Raw genomic sequence first — 19,895 nt, 5'->3', positions numbered from 1 at the left:
TCCATCTTGAGTAAATTTCTGTGAGGGGTGAGAGGTTGGGGTCCTGATTTGCTCTTCTGCATATTGCTAACCAGTTTTCCCAGCACCATTTATTGAAGAGAGAATCTTTTCCCCATACTATATTTTTGTCTGCTTTATCAAAGATTAGGTTACTGTATACAGATGGTTTGATCTCTGGAATCTCAGATCTATTCCAGATATCGATGTTTCTGTTCTTGTGCCAGTACCAGGCAGATTTTACTATTAATGCCTTATAGTACAGCTTGAAGTCAGGAAGACTGATCCCTCCCAGTTTGTTCTTTTTACTTAAGATTGCTTTGGCTATGCGTGGTTTTGTCTGGTTCCATACAAAGTGAAGGACTATTTTTTCTAAATCTGTAAAGAATGCTGGTGGTATTTTGATGGAAATTGCATTGATTCTGTAGATTCACCTTAGATAATATTGACATTTTAACAATATTGATTCTTCCAAGCCATGAGCATGGTAGATTTTTCCATCTGTTTAAATCATCTACAATTTCTTTTTTTAGTGTTTCATAGTTCTCCTTGTATAAATCTTTCGTATCTCTCATTAGATATACTCCTAGATATTTAATTTTCTTTGGAGCTAAAGAAAAGGGTATTGCATTTTTGATTTGAGTTTCTGCTTGATGGTTTTTGGCATATATGAATGCTTCTGATTTGTGTATATTGATTTTATACCCTGAAACTTTACTGAATTCATTGATCAGATCTAGGAGTCTCTTGGATGAGTCCATGGGGTTTTCTAGATATAATATCATATCATTGACGGAGAGTGAGAGTTTGATCTCATCTGACACAACTTGGATGCCCTTAATACACCTCTCATGCCTGATTGCTATAGCTAAGACTTCTAGCACTATGTTGAATAGGAGGGGAGAAAGTGGGTATCCTTGTCTAGTTCCAGTTCGAAGGGGGAATGATTTCAATATTTCCCCATTTAGAATGATGTTAGCCATTGGTTTGTCATAAATGGATTTGATAAATTTTTTTAATTTTAATTTTATTTTAGCGTATTATGGGGGTACAAGTGTTAAGGTTACTTATATTGCCCATGCCCCCCTCCTCGAATAAGAGCTTCAAGCATGTCCATCCCCCAAACGTTGCACTTCTTACTCATTCTGGTTGTATATACCCGTCCCTTCCTCCCTTCTCCCACCCTCCCGACACCCGATAAATGTTACTCCTATATGTCCACTTAGGTGTTGATCCGTTAATACCAATTTGCTGGTGAGTACATGTGGTGCTGGTTTTTCCATTTTTGAGATACTTCACTTAGTAGAATGGGTTCCAGGTCTATCCAGGAATATACAAGAGGTGCTATATCACCGTTGTTTCTTAAAGCTGAGTAGTACTCCATGATATACATATACCACATTTTATTAATCTACTCATGAGTTGATGGGCACTTGGGTTGTTTCCATAGCTTTGCAATTGTGAATTATGCTGCATTAAGCATTCGAGTGCATGTGTCTTTTTCATAAAGTGACTTTTGATCTTTTGGGTAGATGCCCAGTAGTGGAATTGCTGGATCAAATGGTACATCTGCTTGTATCGCTTTGAGGTATCTCCATATTGCTTTCCACAGAGGTTGAACTAGTTTGCAGTCCCACTAGCAGTGTAGGAGTGTTCCTCTCTCTCCACATCCATGCCAGCATTTGTTGTTTGGGGACTTTTTGGGAAAGGCCATTCTCACTGGAGTTAAGTGATATCTGATTGTGGTTTTGATTTGCATTTCCCTGATGATTAGAGATGTTGAATATTTTTTCATATGTTTGTTGGCCATTATTCTGTCTTCTTTCGAGAAGTTTCTATTCATGTCCTTTGGCCATTTTTTGATAGGGTTATTTGATTTTTTCTTGTTGATTTTCCTGAGTTCTAAATAGATTCTAGTTATCAGCCCTTTATCAGATGTGTAGCTTGCAGAAATTTTCTCCCATTCTGTGGGTTGTCTGTTCTCTTGACAGTTTCTTTGGCTGTGCAGAAGCTTTTTAATTTCATTAGGTCCCATTTTTTTATTTTTGTTGCTGCTGTGATTGCCTTTGGAGTCTTCTTCATAAATTCTTTGCCTAGGCCAATGTCCTTGCAGGTTAGATGTGTTTCCTGAAGGCAGCAGATACTTGGCTTGTGTTTTTTTATCCATATGGCCAGCCTATGTCTCTTGAGTGGGGAGTTCAAGCCATTCACATTTATTGAGATAACTGATAGGTGGGGCAGATTTCTGTTCATTATGTTGGGTTGAACTTTGTTGCTTTGTTTTCTCTCTTGAGCTGTTTGTAGTGTCTGGGCTTTGATCTTTAGCTTAGAGTAGATTTACATTCGTGAGTGTTTATTGTGCTGATCCATGGGTAACACTGTTTTGAGTACTTCTAGAAAGGCTGGTCTTGTATTGGTGAATTCCCTCAGTCTTTGCTTATCTGAGAAAGTCTTGATTTCTCCTTCAAATACGAAGCTTAGTTTGGCAGGGAATAAGATTCTAGGCTGGGCATTGTTTTGTTTCAGAAGAGTGAGAATGGGGCCCCAGTCTCTCCTTGCTTGTAAAGTCTCATTAGAGAAGTCTGGTGTTATTCGAATTGGCTTTCCCATGTATGTTACTTGCTTCATTCATCTTACAGCTCTTAGAAGGGCCTCTTTAGTTGATATTTTGGTCAGTCTGATGACTGCATGTCGTGACTTCTTCCTATTTGCATTTAATCTCTCAGGGGTCCTCTGAGCTTCTTCAACTTGTATATTGAGATTTTGAGCAAGGCCTGGGAAATTTTCCTCTATTATATCTTTGAATAGCTTGTCCAACCCTTGAGTGTTGTCTTCTTCCCCTTCTGGTAACCCTATGACCCTCACATTAGGTTTCTTCACATAATCCCACATCTCTTGTAGGCTTTGCTTTTTTCTCTTGTTTCTCTGCTCTATCTCTGTGACTGTTTTATTTAATTGGAGAGTGTTATCTTCAGTCTCTGAGATTCTTTCTTCTGTTTGATCTACCCTGTTCTTGAGGCTTTCCACTGAATTTTGTAGTTCCCTGAATTGATTCCTCATTTCCAGGAGTTCGGTTAAACTTTTCTTCATTGTATTAATTTCTTTAGTGAACCTCTGTTCCAGGTCTTGGAGGCTTTTTGTGGTTTCTTTGTGTTGGTTATTGAGTTATTCTTGCAGGTCATTGAATTTTCTTATGATCCACATTCGGAATTCCTCTTCTGTTTTGGTTGCCTGATTTTGGTTGGTGTGTGTTTTTAAGGGGCTGGTGCTTCTCTTTGGGGGTGTGTTTTCCGTTTGGTTCTTCATATTTCCGGAGTTCCTTCGCTGATTTCTTCCCTTTTGATCAGTTGTTGTTTCTTTCCTTTAGGTTTTTGTTTGGGTATTCACACACCTTGTTTAGTTTCTCAGCCAGTAGGTGGTGTCTGTAGGTGAGGTTCGACCACTCCCTGTATAATGAGTCAGTAGGTGCCGTGAAGAGGGTGTGCAGGGTGTCCTCCTTGTCAGTAGGTGGCACTTGCTTGGAGGAACAGGCTATGCTGTTGTTTTTGTGACCTGTGACCAGCTCTTGTTTCCCTGGAGAGGCACTCTAGTGCCTCAGGTGGTCGGTGGGGCCCTGGGACTTCCAGGTGTGTCCTTTTCTCCCTCTCAGTGAGGGCTGGTCTGGGAGTGAGTCTGGGCGGAGCTGGGGTGTGTAAGCCTGCCCTCAGGCACCACCAATGCTGTTAGTAGGGGCCAAAGTTCTGTTTTCTGCTTCCGGGAACAGCTACCAAGGAGGGGCTAGAATTGCCCCGCTCAGTCAGAGAGTCTGCGTGTGGGGGTGAGGCTGTCTGAGACCCGCAGTCTGGAGTGGGCCTCACTTCTTTCCACCCTCCCCCACTCCACAGCTATTCCTGGGTGTCTGCCAGCAGGCCAGACCTCATGCCACCGGGCCTCCCCTGGCTGTGATGCCGGCCAGGAGGTTCCCTGCGCAGGAACGCCACCTGGGCTGGGTGAACGGCCTCCTTTTGGGATGAGGGTTGCCCTCTAGGATGCTGATCTGCCCCTCAAGGCACACACACTTCAGTAGGCTGTTCGTACATATCCCTTCTGTGTTCCGGGCAATGTGAGACCTGGATACATGGGATCTGGTCTCTGCAGGTCTGACCTCTGGGTCCCAGAGTTCAAACTATATCCCCACCAGGGAGAGGAGTGCCAGTCCCAATTCACCCACAGGGAGCCCAAGCTGGGTCTATGTCTCTAAGCCTCAGAATCTGCCCCGTTCTCCTGGGATCACCAGGCCAGCAGATCCTGGGAGGGCTGGCGGGTAGGGACCTCAGAGTCTGAGTTCCCCTCAGTCAGCTGCAGGGCCCCAAAAGGGAAGGTCCCGTTCCCTGGAGGTGCCTCCAGCTGGTGGCTATATTGTCTCTCTGGGCAGCCACGGATAGGGTCGGGGGAGGGGAGAATGAGGCAATATGGCGCCTGTTGCGTGGCTGGGGTCTGTGCACAGGTAAGTGCTCTGCGGGAGTGGGAGCCTGGTACCGCGTCAGCTATAGGCTTACCACTCACTGGCGGTGGCCGTCTCTGGGCTGGTGTCTACAGGTCTCTCCACCTACTGGAGAGCCCATCAGCAGTCCGAGATGCAAGGGAGGGGAGAGTTAATCACTCTACCTACCCTTGCCGCTGGTCTCCAGGCTGCTCCGGAGGTCTCTGCTTCTAGTTCTCCTCCACAACCTGCTCCCATGGAGTCTCCTGTGGTCTCAGGTACCCCTCCTTCTGACCCTCATCCGATGTAGGCTTGTGTTCTTGCTTCTTTCTTCTAATTTCTGCTAGAATCTGTCTTTTCTGCAGAGACACTCTGTCTGGCGGTGTTTCTCGTCCGCCATCTTAATTCGGATCCGGATATGATAAATTTAAGGTATGGGCCGTCTGTGCCTATTTTGTTAAGGGTTTTTGTCATAAAGGTATGTTGGACTTTATCAAATGCTTTTTCTGCATCTATTGACAGAATCATATGGTCTTTGTTCTTGACTTTATCTATAAAGTGGATTGCATTTATAGACTTGTGTATGTTGAATAGCCTCGCATGCCAGGAATAAACCCCACTTGGTCATGGTGAATTATTTTTTTGATGTGCTGCTGAATTCTATTTGCTAAAATTTTGTTTAGGATTTTTGCAACTATATTCATGAGGGATACTGGTCTATAATTTTCTTTTTTTGTTGCATCCTTTCCTGGCTTTGGTATCAAGGTGATATTGGCTTCATAGAATGAGTTAGGAAGGATACCGTCCTTGTCAATGGTGTGGAATAGTTTCTGTATTATAGGTATGAGTTCATCCTTGAATGTTTGGTAGAACTCTGGGGTGTAGCCATCTGGCCTGGGACTTTTCCGTTTAGGGAGGTTTTTAATTACTGCTTCAATTTCTGAGCTTGTGATTGGTCTTTTCAGGAACTCATTTTCCTCCTGGGTGAACTTAGGGATGTTGTGTGATTCCAGGAATCTGTCCATTTTGTCTTTGTTCTGTAGTTTTTGGGCATATAGATTTCTATAGTAGTCAAACATAATGTTTTGTATTTCTGTGGAGTCTGTTGTGATCTCTCCTTTTTCATTTCTTATTGAGGTTATCAGCATGATCTGTCCTATTTTTGAGGTTTTCCACTGTATTATGGAGTTCCTTGAATGTTTCCTTCATTGCTAGAATTTCTGCTTGGTTTCTCTGAATTATTTCTATATCTTTGGAGAATTTTTCATTCATTTCCTGGATTGTTCTTGTGGTTTCTCTATGTTGGGATTCTATTTTCTCTTTGATTCCATTGAGCTTTTTAACAATCCATATTCAGAATTCTTCCTCTGTTAGTTTAATCATATCATGTAAGTTGGCATCCGTTGGTGGAGAATGAGTATTTTCTTTTGGAGGTGACTTTTCTCTCTGATATTTCATGGTTCCTGATGTTTTTCGCTGGTTCTTCCTCATCTGGATACTTTGTTGAGGACCAGAGGTGCTGGAAGTCAATATAAGCTGTGTACTTGGGTTCCAAAGGAATGATCCTTGGAAGACCAGGGGAGGATGTGTTCTGGTCATGTATTGTCTCTCCCAAGGGTTCTTCGAGTCCTCAGAAATAGCAGCCTCCTTCGCTTCTCTGCCTTGCTAAGACAGGCTCTACTCTCTGGGCACAGAACGCCAACCACTGAGTGCAGCAAGATACCACTCAGGTGCAGACTTATGCGATAGCTGCCGAACAAAGCACCACTCTCAACTTTCCACCCTTATAAATTCAGCTTTCAAGGCCACCTGCCCGGTTAGGGCAGAGGGGAAGACTGAGTTTACTACTGGGGCAGCCCTCCGCAGTGTTCTCATGCTAAGGAGCGGCTCGGTGGAGCTGGGAAGCAGCTGCTGGGTTCGGACCTTCTCCCTCTTGCTTCTGTTTCAGCGGAGGCTGGGAACTCAACAAGTTGCCTTCTCCGGAGGCCCGAACAGATCAGCCAGTTTAGGGTAGAAGAGGTGCCAGAGAAATGCTTGAGCGCTGTCCCCCGCAGTGTCTCCAAGCTTCGGGGCAGTGTGGTGGTGCTAGGAAGTGGCTGCAGGGTTTGGACCCTTTCTTCTCCTGCTACTGGTTCAGTGGGGTTCTGGTGGTTCAGAGAGGTGCCTTCTCCAGCTGCTCGAAGAGTTTGTCTGGTTTAGGGTAGTAGAGATGCCTGGCAAACTCCTCCAGCGCAGTCCTCTACAGCTTCTCCAAGCCTCGGGAGTAGAGTAGCTGGGCAGGGGAGCAGGCACAGAGCTGGGCCCTTCTTCCTACCCTCTACCGCTTCAGAGGTGCTGTGGGCTTGATAGGCTGCCCTCTCCTGAAGCAGGAACAGTTCAGCTGGTTTGGGGCCCTGGGGAAGCCTGGTGAACGCCTCCCGCACAGATCTGTGTGGCGTCTCCAAGCCACGGGGGCTGGGCCCTTCTCCCCACCCACTACCACTTCAGCGGCGCTGTGGGCTCAATAGGCTGTCCTCTCCTGAAGCGGGAACAGTTCAGCTGGTTTGGGGCAGAGGGAAAGCAAGGAGAACATCTCCCGGGCAGGAGTCTCCAAGCTGTGGGGGCTGGGCGGCGGGGCTAAGGAGCGGGTGCTGGGTTCAGACCCTTCCTGCACTCCCTACTGCTTCGGTGAGGCGCTGTGTAGAATTCAAAATGCTGCCTGCTTCAGATTCCCCTCCAAACCGCTCGTCTGCCCATGTTGCCACCTCCCATCAACTTCAGGCAGTTCAGCGGGGAAGGGATCATCTCCCTGTGTGGGGTAGAAGGGATGCCTCCTCCGGCCAGCCCGTGGGGCGGCTGACGGGCAGGCGCGCTCCCTCCCTACTATACTTCCAACTCCCTGGGTTTTGTGAAAGAATTTCGGTTCACCTTTAATTGTTGTCCAGATTTCCGTATCCCAGTGTCTCTTTGCAGTCCTGCGAATCTGCTCCAGAGTAGGTGCAGATGGCCTGCGTGTGGTCGTCCGTCCTCTTTACCCCTCACCCTGAGAGCCGAGAGTCAAGAGGTCAGCCCTAATCCGCCATTTTTCCCCCTCCTGTTTTTTAGTTTTTGAGGGTTCCTTATGTATTCTCAATGCAAGTTCTTTGCTAGATATTTGATTTGCAGATATTTTCTTCTGTTCTCTAGCTTATCTTTTCAATCTCTTAACAGTATATTTTGGATTTTGGTGTCACATCTAAGAAATATTTGTCCAACCCAAGGTAAAGAGATTTTCTCCCATATTTTCTTCTAGAAATATAATATTACAGGTTTAGGTCTATGATTCATTTTGAATCCATCTTTATATATGTTGGAGGTATTAATTGAGGTTCTTTTATTCGCATATCGATATCCAGTTGTTCCAGAACCATTTGTTAAAACAGGAACTCCTATTTTCCATTGAATTGCCTCTGTGATTTTGTCAAAATAATTTTTATGTGTAAAGATATAAAGCACATTTAAGAATAACATACACAGTTTATAAGTACAGTTTAATTTTTTTTTAATTTTTAGAAACTCATGTTTATTTTCCATCAACCTTATTTCCATTTTTAAGAGTTTGTAGAACTTAAGACCACTCAGTGGTTGTTCCCACCCATTCAGTGGCCTGAGCAGTGGGAGCTGCAGACCAGTCTTCCGTGGAAGGCTGAGCGCTCCAGTCTTCAGTGGGGAATTGCTGAATAGGCACAGAGGGCACCTGCACACTTTCAGACCAGTCTGCAACCTCGGGCTGAGTAGCAGTAAACTCAGGAGCTGGAGCTGTCCATTCACCCTGAAATTCCTCTTTTGTCACAGCTTTCTTGGCGGCAGCTTGCTCTTCCTTCTCAATCTCTTCAGGATCTCTGTAGAAGTAGAGATCAGGCATGACCTCCCACAGGCGTTCACGGGAGATGGTGCCGTGTATTCGGAAAACTTCCCGGGCCAGCATCCACCACATCAGACCCACAGAGTGAGCCCCCTTGTTGTTGCATGGGATGGCAATTTCCACATAACGCAGAGGAGAATCTGTGTTACACAGAGCAATGGTAGGCAGGTTAACATAAGATGCCTCTATGAGAGGCTGGTGGTCAGCCCTGGGGTCAGTAACCACCAGAAGACGCGGCTCCCGGAATGCTACCTGGATCTGGTTAGTGAAGGTTCCAGGAGTGAAGCGGCCAGCAATAGGAGTGGCTCCAGTGGCAGCAGCAAACTTCAGCACAGCTCGCTGGCCAGTATTCCTGGAGGATATGACACTGACATCAGCGGGGTTTTCAATGGCAACAATGGCACGAGCTGCCAACAGAAGCTTCTCCCAGGTCCTCTTCAGATTTATAATGTAGATGCCATCAGTTTTCCTTTTGTAGATGTACTGTTCCATTTGGAAGTCAAGGTTGGTGCCACCTAAGTGGGTTCCTGCTGCAAGGAATTTGAGGACATCCTCCTCTTCCATTTGCAGGACATCAAGGGCTCCGGACATCGTGAAAGTTTCCCTTTAAGTTACGACAGGAATCCAGAACAACGCCGTATGGGCCCCTTCCGCGGGTAGCATGGAAAGCAAGTATACAGTTTAAAAGTGTATAGCTTGATGAATTATTACAAAGTGAACACGCTATGTAGCCACCACCTTGGCCAACATATCAAGCATAATCGGGACCTCAGAATTTTCCCTTATACCCTGTCCCAAAGTCATTGCCACCCACAAAACTAATCACTATTCTGACTTCTAACATCATGGATTAGCCTTGCCTGTTCTCTTACTATATATAAATAGGATAGTGCAGTATATAGACTTTTGTTTCTGATTTCTTTTGCTCATCAGTACATCTGTGACATTCATCTACATTGGACATGTGCAGAACAGTTCTCTGGGTAGCCTTGGACTGACTGACTTCTCCCTGCTTTTTTACTTATAGTTCTCAAGAATAACTGTATAATGTGTTGGGAATGTAACATCCTGCTTTAAGGGAGGAGCTGGCCAGAATAGCCTGGGCTCTGTTCTGGTCACCTCCTAGAAACTGGATGTTCCTCAGTGCTTTAGCCTAGTGTGCCATGTGCCCCCGCCCCACCCAAGGTATAAAACCCAAGGAAGGCTGCTTTCTGAGGTCTGTCAGCTGTGGTGCAAGTGGGGTACACACATATGAGACTCCATCCACCTTGTGCAGCTTTCCTGAGTCTTGGGGTACCAGCTCACAATGAATACTAGGTTTCTGTTGTTCCTTGCACCCTATCTGTAGGTAATAAATGTGCTCCATGTAACTGGTGTACAGGGGTATTCTGTCTCACTGGACTCAGACAAGTTGGTAACCAGTGCACAGTGAACCTGCTTCACAACATGCTGTGGCAGTTCATTCATTTTCATTACTACACAGCATTCCATTGAATCACTGTGCCATAATTTACTCTTTCTGCTGTTGATGGACATTTGGATTTCTTCCATGATTTTGCACTCGCTTTTTTCTCGATTCCTTTATTCTACTCAGGATTTAATTTTTTAAATACCCCAGATTTTACAAAGTGCGGCAGTAGAATAAAAAACTGGAGTTTCTTTTCATACAAACTTATTTATTTGGATTTTTTTATATTTCAAATTATTGAGACATTCAAAGAGTAATTTTAATCTCTATAATGTTTGCTAACCATGTCGAGTCACACTCGACATCTGAGTGAAAGGTTTAAAAATAGTGCTGCTGTGAACATCTGTACACTTGTTTTCTAGAGCTCATGTGCATAATTTTCTCCAAGGTGTATGTATACTTAAGAGTAGAATTGCTGGGTCACAGTATATGCAAATCATTAACCTTGGTAAATAATGTCAAACTGGTCCCAAAATGATTATACCAGCTTACATTCCACTAACAGTATGTGAGAGTTCCCATTTCAACACAATATTATGGTATTTTAGTATGCTTGATTATAACTTTTCTGGTGACTGCATATTGGTGTTTCTATGCATCTTAAATTTTCATTTACCTGAGTACTAATGGGGTTGAGTACATTTTCTGATGTTCATAGGGCATTTGGTTTTCCTTTTTAGTGAAGTACCTATTTACTTCTCTTGTCTATTCTTTCGTGTTATTTGTATGTTTCTTATTGATTTGTAGGGGTTATTTTATATATTACAGATAAGACCCCTTTATCACTCATTAATATTGCCAATAATCTCCCCATCTGTGGTTTGCCTTTTCACTGCAGTACTTTTACTCTTGTAACACTTACATGTCTTTTCCTTTATGAGTGGTGCTTTACATACCTTGTTTCAGAATTCTTTCCCTATCTCAAGCTTAGGAAGACATTTTTCTGTATTATTTTATAGGCACTTTATTGGTTACCTCTCGCATTTGATTTATAATTTACCTGTAGCTAATTTTTGTGTATAGTAACAGGGGTTACATTTCATTTTTCCCCATATAGATATCCAAATAACCCATCTACATTTATTGAAAAGATAATTTTCTCCCAGTTGCTTTACTGTGCCAACTTTGCCATAAATCAGATATATATACATGTTTGGATTCTCTTTCTAGCTCCACTGGACTATTTGTCTATCCTTGTTCTAATATCACACTGTCTTTAAATATTCTATTAATGGAATATTTTTCCACTATGATTTGTGATTTTCCACAAAGTAGGTCACTAACTTAATATGAAATACACATCTAGTATTGTCATTATGATGAACTGGAAACCCAATCAGTAGTTCCCCTACATTCTAGCTTTATTACCCAGTCGCAAGCATTTTAAAATAAAAGGAATGCACCATTACAGGAACTAGTGACATTTGAAGACGTGGCTGTGGATTTCTCCCAGGAGGAGTGGCAGTACCTAAACCTTCCACAGAGGACCCTGTATAGAGACGTGATGCTGGAGACCTACAGCAACCTGGTCTTTGTGGGTAAGGATGGCCTCCTCAGGTAATTTTGCTATTTATGATTATTGTATCCAATAGAGGACCTTTTCTTTCTCAATTCCCCCTCTACCTCTTGTGACTAGGTGTTTGTGAACTCAAAACCCAGGTTAAATGGTTTGATTTTACAATTTGTTAGTGATAGGTCCCTTGTGCTGCCCCCAAACTGCAACTTCCTCTGTCTCAGAGGCTCTGAAGACCAAGGAAGTATCTCTGTCATTTCTCATTAATAGGGCAACAGGTTACTAAACCAGACCTCATCCTCAAGTTGGAGGTTGAAGAATCCCCGGCAGAAGGAAGAATCCTAGTTAGGAGCTTTCCAGGTAAGTAGGATTGACCCAGGCCCTGGGAATGAGGCTCCAGCCTATCAGTCAGAGGTGAGGCACTCTGAAAGGACTTTTACGAATATCTTAAGAAAAGGTTGTGGCCCTTTGGCACTGTTGGAGGACAGGAACATGAATACCTCAAACATAAGACTGATACTCCCTCCCCTATCCTCCCCACACCAGATCACTCATTCTGCTTAAGTTGGTGCTCACCGGCAAGTTTCTGCATAGTTCCTTTTGTTCCATATATGTTTATTAAATGCTACCACCCAGGCCCTACCACTTTGATGATTCTCACCTATCACTTACTTATCTGAAGCCAGGCCCACATTAGTCACAGGCCTGGACTCTAATGCTGTAATTCCAGGTTAGATAACCTGACTCCTTTTTTCTTGTTCAGCTTAGATATTCCTGTAAGATTTGTTTTCCCGAAACATCTTGATTATCTATTTTTTAAAAGTAGCTTTATTGAGATATAATTCACACATCACAAAATTCAGTCTTTAAAAGTATACAAGTTAGTGGTTTTTAGTATATTCATAGAGTTGTGCAACCATCATCACTATCAAATTCTAGAATGTTTTCATCACCCCTAAAAGAAGCCCCTGCTCCTTAGTAGTCACTCTGGATTCTCTCCTCCTCCCATTCCTTGGCAACCACTAAACTACTTTCTGTCTCCATGATTTTGTTTATTCTGGATGTTTTATATAAATGGAATCATATAAAATGTGGCCTTTTATATTTGGTTTCTTTCACTTGGCATGTTTTCAACATCCACATTGTAGTGCATATCAGTTCCTCATTCTTTTTATGGAGCAATAATATTCCATTGTATACATAGACCATATTTTGTTTATCCATTCATCCATTGATGGATACTGTAGTTGTTTCCACTTTTTGGCTGTTATGAATAATGCTGCTATGAACATTCATGTACAAGTTTTTGTAGTAATGTATGTTTTCATTTCTTTTGGGTAGATACATAGGATTAGAATTGTTGTACCATATGGTAACTCTATCTTTACCATTTTGAGGAACTGTCAAACTGCATGAATATCCTGTTTCTCAAAAACTTTTACCCAGTGGTTTTAAGATTCAGTGATGATTCTTGCCTAAATCAGTTATTAATAAGATGGTTGATTTTTATTTTTTCAATGTGTTATCATCTAATACTGTCATTATTCATTTTCATGTTGAAATTGTCCTTAGGTTGGCCAGTACAAGTCCGTTCAGGGTGGCCCCTTTGTCCTTTTGATGTGCCCCCATCATTCTTTGAGAATTTCTTCACTTTTTAGCACAAACATAATGTTCCAGGCTCACCTTGTACTTTCCCCATTTCAGACCTGGAATCAGCAACTTCTCCAAAGACGTCTGATTCCTATTAGTGAATGTGATATTTAGAAATCAGGATCTGGGTGCTGGGAATATTCATAGCTCCTCAGATTCTTGTCTCTTATAATTTATAGATGATTCGTTCCCCTCCATCTCTCTTTTTTCCCCTAATATTCCTTTTTTAAGTAACTGGGTCATTTGACCTTTAGTTTTCCATATTCTAGATTTTGTCACATAGTGGTAATTAACATCATCCTCTGTATTTCTTGTAAGTTGATAGTTAGATCTAGAACCTGGATCAGATTCAGGTTTTTATTTTTTCTTTTAGCAATATTACTTCTAGCTACTTCCACCAGGAGGCATCTAATGCATAGTTGTCACTTTTTGTTCTGTTACTAGTCGTTGCTGATTACTGCTTAGATCCATTAATTAATGGTTGCAAAATGGTGATATTCTACATTTCTTTATTGATTAGATGGAATAATTCTACAAAGAGAAATTGCTTCTCATCTATTATTTGGTTGCCATGAGTTACATATTATACAGAAAAGACAGGCTAAGTGATTGTTTTTCCATTTACTAATCAGTTTTCAAAATAATGAGTTGCTTTTATAGCATCATCCAAAGGTGACCAATAAATTATATCTTTTTTATCCATGTCATTTATGGACTTATGGGTTTAAACATTTTTATGTTTTAATCCATTGCCTTAATATACTTATTATAAATCAAACTGTCTTATCTTTGGCCAGTAGAAACTCCTTCAAGTTAGCTCCTGAGTCTTTGGTAGCTTCCTTGATTTCTGGTGTTACAACATGTTCCAGGTTCATTTTGTATATTTCCCGACTCTGACTTGGAATTGGCCGTTTCTCCAAGGAGCCCTGGTTCATTTTAGTAGAAAATAATGTTTTGAGCCCACAATGTACATGTTAGGGAATAATTTTTAGGGCTTTTCATCGACAAAACTAGGGACTATGTATACATTTTTTACAGAAAAAATACCTTATGTATTCAAATTGATATTTCCAAATCAAATTCTGGACTTAAAAGTTTCTAAAATTATTAATCCCACATCTGAAGGTAGTATTCTTCTGAGACTGTTGCGTGTGTATATAGTGATTGAATGAATTGAGGTAATCATGTTGGTGCCATTGATAATCAAGATGTTTCAACATTAAGAACTAGGATTAAGAACTAGGGCTTAGGTCTGCGTGGTGGCTCATGCCTGTAATCCTAACACTCTGGGAGGCTGAGGCAGGAGGATCACTCAAGGTCAGGAGTTCAAGACCACCCTGAGCAAGAGTGAGACACTGTCTCTACTAAAAATAGAAAGAAATTAGCTGGACAATTAAAAATATACAGAAAAAATTAGCCAGGCATCGTGGCACATGCCTGTAGTCCCAGCTACCTGGGAGGTTGAGGCAGGAGGATCGCTTGAGCCCAGGAGTTTGAGGTTGCTGTGAGCTAGGCTGACACCATGGCACTCTAGCCCCAGTAACAGAGGAAGACACTGTCTCCAAAAAAAAGAACTAGGGCTTAGCCATGTAATGAATGGAAGTCAGAGGAGTGAAACCACAGCTGCACAATCCATTTTAAATTTCAGTATTTCTATGGCAAAATGTTGAATCTAAATGGTTGAATCTAAATGGTTGAATGGTTGAATCTAAATCTAATATGAGTAGTTATTATACTCTTCTTTCAACTTGGTTGTTATGAAATGCAGATGAAGGGATGTTTACTGTTATTAAGGAATCCTTTTATATTCAGTTTTGCTTTATGATTACATAAAATATTTATAAAATATTCACTTGGTTCCAAAGTCAAATCAAGAAAACAAGGTATATTCAGAGAAGTCCACCTTCTTTCCTTCTCCATTCTACTACCTTCCTTCCTTCCGCCATAGGTAACCTTTATTAAAAATTACAGGTTTATTATTCCATCATTTTTTATAACATGAACATGTATGTATGTATTTATATATTCATTTCCTACTATGCACAGTTTTATTTACTGCCTTTTTTCACTTAATATTCAACAACATATTAAGTATATAGATACTCCTTATTTCTTTTTACAGTAATGTAGTAGCTTTTAATAATCATAATAGTAGTAGTTGCAGTGGTAGTAGCAAACATTTGAAAAGTACTTCCTATGTGCCATGCATGCCCTGTTATAAGTAATTTAATCTTCTCAACATCCATTTGGGTGGGCATGCTGTAATTCCTATACAGGTAGGAAAGTAAGATACAGATAGATTAGATCACTTGCCTAAGGTCATAGATCAAGTGAAATGGTGATCAAGGATTTGCTTCTGAGGTAGAGAGGCCATGACCCTAACCACATGGGCCATTTTTGCTTATTATGATTGCTTGTTATCACCTAAGGAGGTTCATATTCAGCAGATCCTTGGTGGAGCCTGGGTTCCATGAAGCACATATTTTAAAAGCTCTTCGTGTGATTTTGTGTTCATCCTTAGTTAAGAACTAGGGCTTAGCTATCCAATGAAAGGAAATCATAGGAAGTGAAACCACAACTGCAAAATCCTTTTTAAAATTCAGTGTTACTATGGCAAAATGTTGAATCTAAGTGGTAATGAATAGTTATTGTACCCTTTTTTCAACTATTTTTTTATGCTTGAAAATTTTCATATAAAATATTGGGGAATAGAAGAGTAAACTACAAAAATGATTAAACATTCAGTACATGTGCAAAAAATTACCATATTTTATTGACTTCAATATACCATTGATTTAAAGGCATACCACTAAGAAAAATTGCCAGCAATTTATCTATGAAATGTCATTAATTATAAGGTACATCCAGATTTAGACATGTTAAAATGTGAAATAATATGTATTTTGCAATTGATAAAATATGAAATTATAGGCAAGGCTTTGCAATTTTAACTTGTTTAAATGAGTGGTACGGATGACTGACTAGAAGTTAGTAAAAAGTTATATAGGAAGATTAGAGTAAGATTTTTTGAAAAGACCGAGCTGCCTCATGAAAGTTATCTAGATTCTGAATATAGCAAAATATGGAGGACAGGGCTATGTGAGTGACAGAACAAAAGAAAGAATTTGGAGTTAACAGCAGAGCTTTTATTAGAAATAGCATAGACAGGAGCAGAGAAGGTGGTATTGAAGAACTTCGAATACAAGCTTGGGTGGATACCACAAGTGAACCCATATAGGCAAAGATTTTTAGTTTTTTCTTTGTTTTGTCAGACTAATTATTCTAGATTTTTCTCTCATTCACTGACAATGTGTATTTGGTATTATTATAAGACTTGAGTCTAGGAATTATAAGACTTGAGTCTAGGAATCACACTGTTGCATTTCTACCTATGTGAAAATATTAATAGTATAAGCCAGGTACAGTTAAAAGTTCATATGATAACTGAAGATTAATGACAATAAGGTTCTCAGAGTTGATGGAAGTCAGAAATGATGTAAAAGTAGAGGTAAGAAAGACTGAGGTGTTGAGGTAAGGTTGTTCTTGGTAACAAAAAGATCAGCACATGGCAGTTTGGTAAAAGACTCTTTCTCTAGGAACTCTGATAAAATGGGATGTTACTGTCAGCTTTCATATGGCAGGGTGTTTCTAAAGAAGGTCCATTCCATGATGTCAAAGTATAAAGATGGTTTATTGTACTTCTTTCTAGAAGAAGTCTGCCAAGTTGATGAACAGATTAAGAGGCATCATCAGGATGATCAACATAAATGTCTGTTGAGGCAAGTTGGATTTCCTGACAAGGAAACAGTTACAACCAAGAGTGGCCGTGACTGTAAAGAATTTGGAAACACACTTCATCTAAGTACAAACCTTGTTGTTTCAATACAAAGACCCCATAAATATGAACCACTTGGAAATAATATTGTAGATAATTTAGACTTATTTAGTAGAAGCTCTGCAGAAAAGAAATATGATAGTGGATGTGCAAAATTATTCTTCCATACTGAGTATAAGAAAACAAATCCTGGAGTGATACCCCATGGATATAAAGAGTGTGGGAAAGCCCTCAGGCGAAAGAAAGGCCTTAGTCTACACCAGAGAATCAAAAATGGAGAGAAACCCTTTGAATGTACTGCATGTAGGAAAACCTTCAGCAAGAAGTCACACCTCATTGTACATTGGAGAACTCACACAGGAGAGAAACCCTTTGGCTGTACTGAATGTGGAAAAGCCTTTAGCCAAAAATCTCAGCTCATTATACACCTGAGAACCCATACAGGAGAGAGACCCTTTGAGTGTCCTGAATGTGGAAAAGCCTTCAGAGAAAAGTCAACTGTCATTATACATTACAGGACACACACGGGAGAGAAACCTTATGAATGTAATGAATGTGGAAAAGCCTTCACTCAGAAATCAAACCTCATTGTCCATCAGAAGACCCACACAGGAGAGAAAACCTATGAATGCACTAAATGTGGAGAATCTTTCATACAGAAGCTTGATCTAATTATACATCATAGTACCCATACAGGAAAGAAACTCCATGAATGTAATGAGTGTAAGAAAACTTTCAGTGATAAGTCAACTCTCATTATACATCAGCGAACTCATACGGGAGAGAAACCACATAAATGTACCGAATGTGGGAAATCTTTCAATGAGAAGTCAACCCTCATTGTGCATCAAAGAACTCATACAGGAGAGAAACCATATGAATGTGATGTGTGTGGAAAAACCTTCACCCAAAAATCAAACCTTGGTGTACATCAGAGAACTCACTCAGGAGAGAAACCCTTTGAATGTAATGAATGTGAGAAAGCCTTTTCTCAGAAATCTTATCTCATGCTACATCAGAGAGGTCATACTGGAGAGAAACCCTATGAGTGCAATGAATGTGAAAAAGCATTTTCCCAAAAATCGTATCTTATTATACATCAAAGAACTCATACAGAAGAAAAACCCTATAAATGTAATGAATGTGGCAAAGCCTTCAGAGAAAAGTCAAAGCTCATTATACATCAGAGAATTCATACAGGAGAGAAACCCTATGAATGTCCTGTGTGTTGGAAAGCTTTTAGCCAGAAGTCACAGCTCATAATACATCAGAGAACACACACAGGAGAGAAACCCTATGCATGCACTGAGTGTGGCAAAGCTTTCAGAGAAAAGTCAACATTCACTGTACATCAAAGAACTCACACTGGAGAGAAGCCCTATAAGTGTACGGAATGTGGGAAAGCTTTTACCCAAAAATCAAACCTTATTGTACACCAGAGAACCCATACCGGAAAGAAAGTCTATGGAAGAGGCCACATCCGGAAGTCAAAGCTCATCGCACATTAGAGAATAAATCAGCAGTGTCTGTTTTGTACACTGAAGGAAAGTTGTGTCAATTTAATTAACATTTTAAAAATATGTTCTGACTTCTGATTTAAATATGGGGAATAAAGTTGGCCTTTCTTTTCATCTCAGTCTTGATCCAAAAGCTACAGGAGAAAAAGAAGCAGAAGTATAATCTCTGTATCTGACAAAATTAGGAGACAGCTGAAACCCTGACAAGAGGGCTGGCAGAGGAAATAAAGCACCAGGTCAGGAGAGTTCAGAGAGAGAGAGAGAGTGCTCAAGGCTGCATCTGTGAGATGGCACTGGTAAGGACTCTTAGCTGAGGTTTGGGATACACCCCGAAGTGCAGAACCATAAATAAAACAACAGAAACAGAGTTCATGGGCAGGTAGGAGGTAGGATGCTTCCTAGACCATTTGTGGTCTGAGGAGAAACATGCATTAGCCTCAACAATGAATCGCCAAGACAAGCCATATTTGTAGAGTGTAGTCTGTACTGATGGGAGCAACAGTTGGGGCAGGGTGTTCTAGAGGAAAAGAACGGGCTTTTCCTTGTGAAGAGCCCTACAGCTGCCCCTGTTTACTGACTCAGGAGAAGTAAAGTCTGAAAGAACTAACACATGTGGGAAAAAATCCCAGTTGTTAGAAAAACTGATCTGCCCAGAATGTGGCCCTAGTTTCTTCCCCACATGAACTTCTAGCAAATAGCAAGTCCAGGAAAAACTCTTCTCATTCAAAGAGGAATGATTCAGAAGTAATCAAAACCACAAATGCACATGGCTTTTGAGCCAGCAATTCCACTCCTAGGAATGTATGTACTCACATGTGTACAAAATGATGAACATATAGAGGTATTCATTGATACATTATTTGTGAAAACAAAAGATTGGAAGCTATCTAAATGACACCACCAGGGTTCTGTTTCCTGAAATTGTGGTATATTCACACAGCATATTCCTAGGTAGACAAAATGAATTAATAAAGAGAACTTGGGTACCATTTACGTAGTGATGTGGAATAATCTCCAAGTTGTGCTCTTAGGTAGGAAAAGTAAGGTACAAGATAATAAGTATGATCTGCTACCATTTGTACATAAAAAGGAGAAAAATGGTAAGTACATAATTGATTGCATATGTATGAATTATGTCTGAAAAGAGACACAAGAAGCTGGTAACCCTGATTACCTCAGGGAAGGGGCAGTGGTGGCGGGGGGGGGGGTGGAATTGGGAGGGAGATAACTGTGTATCCTTTCATAGCTTTTGAAAATTGTACTATGTGGCTGTACTGCCTTTTAAAAAAATAAATAAAACCTTTTAAAAGCGCATATTATCCTATTACTGTTATATTAAAGAATAGAGTCAGAGTCTAAATATAGGACTTCATAGCATTATGAAGATATGGATATGCCTAATATGGAGTTTAATTTTTTTTGAATGAATAGATTGAATAACCAGACAGACAGAACAACAGATATTCCATTAATTCCAAAGTTACTTAGGCATTATATTTTCCTGAGGGTGTCAAATAGAGTGATTCTCAGGTCAGCTAGGACCATATTAGGTAAACCTAAAATAAATGAG

The 19,895-nt window shown here is 40.8% G+C and overlaps 2 protein-coding genes across 4 annotated transcripts in view; one reads left to right on the top strand and one right to left on the bottom strand.

Moving 5' to 3' along the window:
- The window catches only part of ZNF182 (zinc finger protein 182), a 46,125-nt gene extending 26,606 nt beyond the window's left edge, over positions 1 to 19,519 (top strand). For 2 of the 3 annotated variants that reach the window (XM_012738036.3, XM_012738035.3), the window contains 3 exons: positions 11,222 to 11,348; positions 11,594 to 11,683; positions 16,683 to 19,519. In XM_012738036.3, coding sequence (XP_012593490.1) covers positions 11,222 to 11,348; positions 11,594 to 11,683; positions 16,683 to 18,316 — 1,851 coding nt within the window. In that variant the 3' untranslated portion in view covers positions 18,317 to 19,519. Of the gene's footprint in view, positions 1 to 8,920; positions 9,011 to 11,221; positions 11,349 to 11,593; positions 11,684 to 16,682 lie in introns of those variants that run through there. The other variant, XM_075999545.1, reaches the window with a different exon arrangement.
- Positions 8,018 to 8,933, bottom strand: LOC142865937 (small ribosomal subunit protein uS2-like). The gene has a single exon (XM_075999546.1). The coding sequence runs from the start codon at positions 8,931 to 8,933 to the stop codon at positions 8,046 to 8,048; it is 888 nt and encodes a 295-aa protein (XP_075855661.1). The 3' UTR covers positions 8,018 to 8,045.
- Positions 19,520 to 19,895: the final 376 nt, after the last annotated feature.

The sequence above is a fragment of the Microcebus murinus genome, chromosome X (assembly GCF_040939455.1).
Source record: "Microcebus murinus isolate Inina chromosome X, M.murinus_Inina_mat1.0, whole genome shotgun sequence".
NCBI classification, from domain to species: Eukaryota; Metazoa; Chordata; class Mammalia; order Primates; family Cheirogaleidae; genus Microcebus; species Microcebus murinus.
This window is presented reverse-complemented; position numbering and strand designations above follow the sequence as displayed.